The sequence below is a fragment of the Dendropsophus ebraccatus genome, chromosome 13 (genome assembly GCF_027789765.1).
Source record: "Dendropsophus ebraccatus isolate aDenEbr1 chromosome 13, aDenEbr1.pat, whole genome shotgun sequence".
NCBI classification, from domain to species: domain Eukaryota; kingdom Metazoa; phylum Chordata; class Amphibia; order Anura; family Hylidae; genus Dendropsophus; species Dendropsophus ebraccatus.
The window spans coordinates 20,050,715-20,056,714 of record NC_091466.1 but is presented as its reverse complement, the minus strand read 5'-3'; the positions used below and the strand labels follow the sequence as shown (position 1 = coordinate 20,056,714).

At 44.0% G+C, this 6,000-nt stretch overlaps 1 protein-coding gene across 1 annotated transcript in view; it reads left to right on the top strand.

Annotated features, from left to right (window-relative positions):
* Positions 1–267: 267 nt before the first annotated feature.
* Positions 268–6,000, top strand: part of LOC138770456 (embryonic protein UVS.2-like) — a 28,324-nt gene continuing 22,591 nt past the window's right edge. The window contains exons 1-2 of the mRNA XM_069949558.1: positions 268–448; positions 3,820–3,936. Of these exons, the coding sequence (XP_069805659.1) occupies positions 268–448; positions 3,820–3,936 (298 nt within the window). The remainder of the gene's footprint in view (positions 449–3,819; positions 3,937–6,000) is intronic.

The window sequence follows — 6,000 nt, the reverse complement described above, 5'->3', positions numbered from 1 at the left end:
TAGACTGACGCCATGCTTTTTAACCGGGCCACAGTTCAAAAAAGCACTGCGGTACCAGCAACCCCATGCAGGTGCTGATCTATTCATATAAAAAACCTACTGGAACATTTGCTTTAATCCCTCCCCCCCCTCAATTTATGCGAGGTATTATATTGTTTACCTTGCTTGTAGGTAGTCATTTTATTACGTTTTTACTGAGCTTGTTTTGTTTCTCAGGTAATGTGGATGTTTATGGCCAGCAGGATATTGTCATGCATTAAAACAGGCATGGACTCTCGGGACAGGGATATAATATTACCGCTTTATAAAGCTTTGGTGCGGCCTCATCTGGAGTTTGCCGTCCAGTTCTGGACACCGATTGATAGAAAGAACGTCCTAGAGCTGGAGAGGGTACAAAGACGGGCAACTAATCTAATAAGGGGAATGGAGCATCTCAGTTATGAGAAAAGTATAAAAGAATTACACTTGTTTAGTCTTAGGAAGAGACGTTTAAGGGGAGATATGATTAATTTATTTAAATATATAAATGGCCCCTACAAGAAATATGGGGAAAAGATGTTCCAGGTAAAACCCCCTCAAAGGACAAGAGGGCACTGCCTCCGCCTGGAGAAAAAAAGGTTCAATCTCCGGAGGCGACAAGTCTTCTTTACCATGAGAACTGTGAATCTGTGGAAGAAGTCTTCCACAGGATCTGGTCACAGCAACAACAGTAGAGAGCTTCAAAACCGGCCTAGACAAGTTCTTAGAGCAAAATAACATTAATGCATATGTATAGAACCTATCATCATCTGTCCCCCTTCTCTGTATCCATCCCCTCCTTGTATATCCCCCTTCCCTGTATCCATCCCCTCCTTGGATGAAATTGATGGACATGTGTCTTTTTCTCAACCGTACTAACTATGTAACTATGCAAATTTTATTATTCTGTTATTTCTAATAAAAAGACAATTGTTAAAAAAAATTTAAATGCATTCCCTTAGGGCATTCACCTATTATACTTACAGAAATAGGATATCATCAAACTGTACTGCACTACAACATGGGGAAAACCCAAGATGCCGGACACCTATGAATTGTTAGCATGTGCCTGGGGCAGTATAAATTCCAAGCTGAATACAAGGCTAGAGACTGGGCTATTTTTCCTTTTTTCCTTCTCACACTTTAAAAAACAATCCTAGCAGTTAACTAAATAGACGCTGCGGTAAGTGCGATTGTAGCATATATAGAGAGAAGAGAGAGAACTGCTCCCTGAAGCCTCCAGTGTGATAGCTACGGAAGCCCTTCAGACTCTACTCTAAGGCAGAGACTGATCTGCTATGCCTGTAGGCCCTGTTACACCAAGCGATTATCGTCCGTATTTGGCATCTTGTTGTAATAGCTAGTGTTAAAAGGCAACGATCAGTCGATCGGCCCAAACTAGAACGATAACAACGGTCTCCTATTACACGGAGCAACAGCAGCAGACCGCCGCTATCTCCTATGGGCCACCTATGGCTCCTCCAGATCGGCCAGTGTAATAAGGCCTTGATAAATTGCAATGCAGATCTGTACTGCAGTGTATTATACCTGTCATTAGACTTTCAGATAGTGAAGTCCCCTAGGTGGGACAGTAAAATAAAAACAAAAGGTAAAATTTGCACCTTTAGGTGAATAATTGGATTTTTTGCCCATTTTTGGTCCAAGTTCTATTTATGAACCAGTATTCGACTGATGAATATTTTTTAGATATAAAACGTTGTATCTTCCTATTTTGAGTATTCACAAAAAGTCTGCATTATCTGGGATTAGCGCCCAATTTATCATTTGCAACTTTTTAAAAAGTGCAGTCCTTCTGGTTAGTACTAGGTGTATATGTTATAGCAATTTTTACTTTTTTTGCAACAATTTTGTGATTTGTTTTTACTTTGATGCATCCATTATGGCAGTACTACACTTTAATAAATCAGTCACTAGATATCGGAACAGAATGTACACCAATACTTATTAGAAGAGTCAAACACATTAGACACCTTAGTAAATGGCCCGCAAAGTGAAATAAACTTGTTCCTGAAAGGGTTGAACTTTTATTATGGGATTTATTTATTTATATATTTTTTAAATGCATACTTTTTGTAGACTTGTAACACCTTGAATGCTTATATAGATTAATATAGTATGTATGTTTGATTGCTTTGATTACTTCCGCCTCAATGTGGCAGACCCAATCTCATTGCGAAGAACTGATCCAGAGCACTGCATGACCAATGATCTGGCATGTCCCACTGTCCATCTCCAAAAGTGCCTACAATAGACATGGGGGCATCAGAACTGAAACACAGAACCCAGAAGAACCACACGCCTCAATATAGTTGCCATGGATCACAGTTTCAAAGCTGGAGGTGATCAAAAAATTCCAAGTGTTTTGAGAAGGCTGTCACCTAGGCTGGGTCACCAGAAGCATTGGGAAGGTAGAAGATGGTTGTGCTGAGGTTAACCAAGTTTCTCAGATGTAGAAGGACAAGGGCCTGCATTGAATAACCAGGTGTGGGAAAACTCTGCTGGGTATATCAACTAAGGACGATAAGAGTGGTATCTGTATATACGTGGAGAATAGGTAAAGCCACATATGGGTTACTTGGGTATTATGAGTGCTGACTTATGAGTATATTGTCCAAAAATGAATTAATCTGCATGGGCTCTGGTAGTGTCCATCTGCCCATTGCAGCTCCCAGACTACAGCATTTGGGTGTTACTAGAACACATTACTCTTACCTAAATATTAAAGTGGTACTCCGGGCAAAATGTATTTTTAAATATGTTGTTACATAAAGAACGTTATACAAATCCCTAGTATACACTAATTATGGGAAATGCACATATAGTGCTATTTCCCTCAATTTAGTAGCTCAGGCAGGCTTTACTTTCTCAAAAAAAAAGTGACGTCACGTGTATGCACCAGCAGGGGGCGCATGTAAAAGGGTAGCATTAGAATAGACGTCTATTCTCCCTCCCTCCCTCCCTGTGCTGGTAATGTACCCCTCCCTCTGCCCCACCCCCCTGCCTGGTCCTATTACACTTGCTGCAGTGGTGTAAGGGCTCCTTATCTGACGCTCACCCCAACTAGCCTCCCGTCTCCCCCCTGCCTGGTGCTGTGCAGGAGCGCTCACCCTCTGCCTAGTCCCGGCAGGGTGAGCACTCCTGCAACACCCCCTAACTTGCTGCCCCTCATCTAAACCCTCTGCCTGGTCCTATTACACTTGCTGCAGTGAGGTGAGGGCTCCTTATATGATGCTTACCCTAACTAGCCGCCCGTCTCCCCCCTGCCTGGTGCTGTGCAGGAGCGCTCACCCTCTGCCCAGTCCTGGCAGGGTGAGCACTCCTGCAACACCCCCTAACTTGCCGCCCCTCATCTAAACCCTCTGCCTGGTCCCTTGCACGAGCGCTCACCCGCCGCCCGGTCCCGGCGGGGTGAGTGCTCATGCACTTTATCATCTTCTCCCTAACTGCCCCCCTTCATCGGCCCCGTGCAGACCGCTCACCAGCTGCCCTGTCCCAGCGTGGTGAGTGCTGATGCACCTCTTCCTAAGCAGCTGCACGGTGAGCTGTAATGAAGGGGGGCAGATTGGGAGGAGATGAGGAGGTGCATGAGTACAAGGGTGCAAGGGTACTGGGCAGAGGGTTAAGATGAGGGCGACAAGTCTTCGCTCAATTATTATGCCTGCGATGCCTGCGATCCCGGGTGCATAGTTGCGCTCCCGGGAATCTGCGGGCAGGATCTTCCAGGGAATTCAATATACATTCCCTGGATTTCATGGTAATGTATCTTGAATTCCCTGGAAGATCCTGCCCGCAGATTCACAGGAGCGAAAATATGCACCCGGGATCGCACTGGAATGAGCGGCTTTCAGACCAAAAGTCTGAAAGTTCTGCTCATCTCTAACCGGGACTGGACAGAGGGTGAGTGCTTCTGCACGGGATCGGGCAGTGGGAAGACGGGCGGCTAGTTCGGGTTAGCGTCAGATACAGTAAGGAGCGCTGACCCCACTGCAGCAAGTGTAATAGGACCGGGCAGAGGGGTGGGACAGAGGTAGGGGGACTTTAGCAGCACAGGGAGGGAGGGAGGGAGGGAGGGAGAATAGACGTCTATTCTAATGCTATACTTTTACATGCGCCCCCTGCTGGTACACTTGAGACGTGACGTCACTTTTTTTTTTTTTTGAGTATGTGAGTCTGCCTGAGCTACTAAATTGAGGGACATAGCACTATATGTGCATTTACCATAATTAGTGTATATTAGGGATTTGTATAACTCTTTATGTAATAACATATTTTAAAATACATTTTGCCCGCAGTACCCCTTTAACCCCTAGACGACCCTGGACGTAGGGTTACGTCATGGAAGTCTGTCCCCAGACGACCCATGACGTAACCTTACGTCATGGGTGTTATTCCCGCTATGAAGCGCGCTCCGGAGCGGAGCGCGCTTCATAGGAGGTGGGGGCCGGCTGCAGTGAGCAGCCGGAACCTCACCGGTAATGACACGCTGCAGCGATCGCGCTGCCGCGTGTCATTAACCCCTTAAACGCCGCGATCGCGGCGCGACCGCGGCGTTTAAGTGTAAGTGACAGGGGGAGTCCCCTGTCACTTACCGATCGGGACCCCGCAGTGTGACTGCGGGGGTCCCGATCGGTAAAACGGACTGCCGGAGGTCTCTCACCTGCCTCCGTGCGGTCCGATCGGCGATCTGCTACACTGAGCCTGCACAGGCAGGCTCAATGAGCAGATCGCCGATAACACTGATCAATGCTATGCCTATGGCATAGCAATGGTCAGTGTATAAATCAAAGTAATGGATGTAAAAGTCCCCCAAAGGGACTTCAAATGTGTAAAAAAAAGTTCAAAACACTAACACACTACCCCAAAACCCCTCCCCCAATAAAAGTCTAAATCACCCCCCTTTCCCATTATATAAATAAAACATATAAAAATGAATAAATAGATAAACATATAATATACCATAGCATGCGTAATTGTCCGATCTATTAAAATATAACAAGCGTCATTGCGACCGGTAAACGGCGTACACGAAAAGAGGGGAAAAAGTGCGCAGATTACCGATTTTATGTTACATTATATATTAAAAAAAATCAATAAAAAGTGATTAAAATGTCCGATCTTCACAAATATGGTATTTATAAAAACTAGAGATCATGGCGGAAAAAATGACACCCCATACAGCCCCATAGGTGAAAAAATAAAACCGTTATAAGCGTCACAATAGGCCCATTTTATTAATATTTAATTGCCAAAAAAAAGGATTTCATAAAAAAAATATATATATAACATTAGAGAATCTGTGTAACCTGCATATGGTTGTGTTCGGACTGACCTATAGAATAATAGTATCATGTCGCTGTTACCATATAGTGCATTACGTAGACACAGGAACCCCCCAAACGTTACCATATTGCATTCTTTTTTACAATTTCACCTATTTATATCTTCATAAATAATATATCTGGAATTCCATCATACATGTTATGGTAAAATGAAAGACGCCATTACAAAGTACAACTATTCCTGTAACAAACAAGCACTTGTATGGCCCTGTAGATAGAAAACTGAGAGTGCTAGAGCTCTTAGAAGGGGAGGAGGGAAAAACGAAAGCACTAAGATCAAATTTTGCGCGGTCCACTGGGTCATTTTGGGCCTGGTCCTCAAAGGGTTAAAACCAAGAAAACCCCCTTGGAAACAACAGTATTGCTTTATGGCCGGATGGCCTGTTTGTGCCTTGTCATATTATACATTAAGACAGAGATCTCTTCCCAGTTATATTGTATTCCAAACTTCTTTTGACATGCCCTTGTCCATGAAAATGTAGTCAATGTCACATATGCAAAACATCTCATTTCTTCAAGGAGATATCTTACATTCATATGAAAGAATAGTAATGTACTGAACCAAACTATAACAATACGATATATGTTACAGAGGAACATATCAGATTACAGAAGCAGGAAA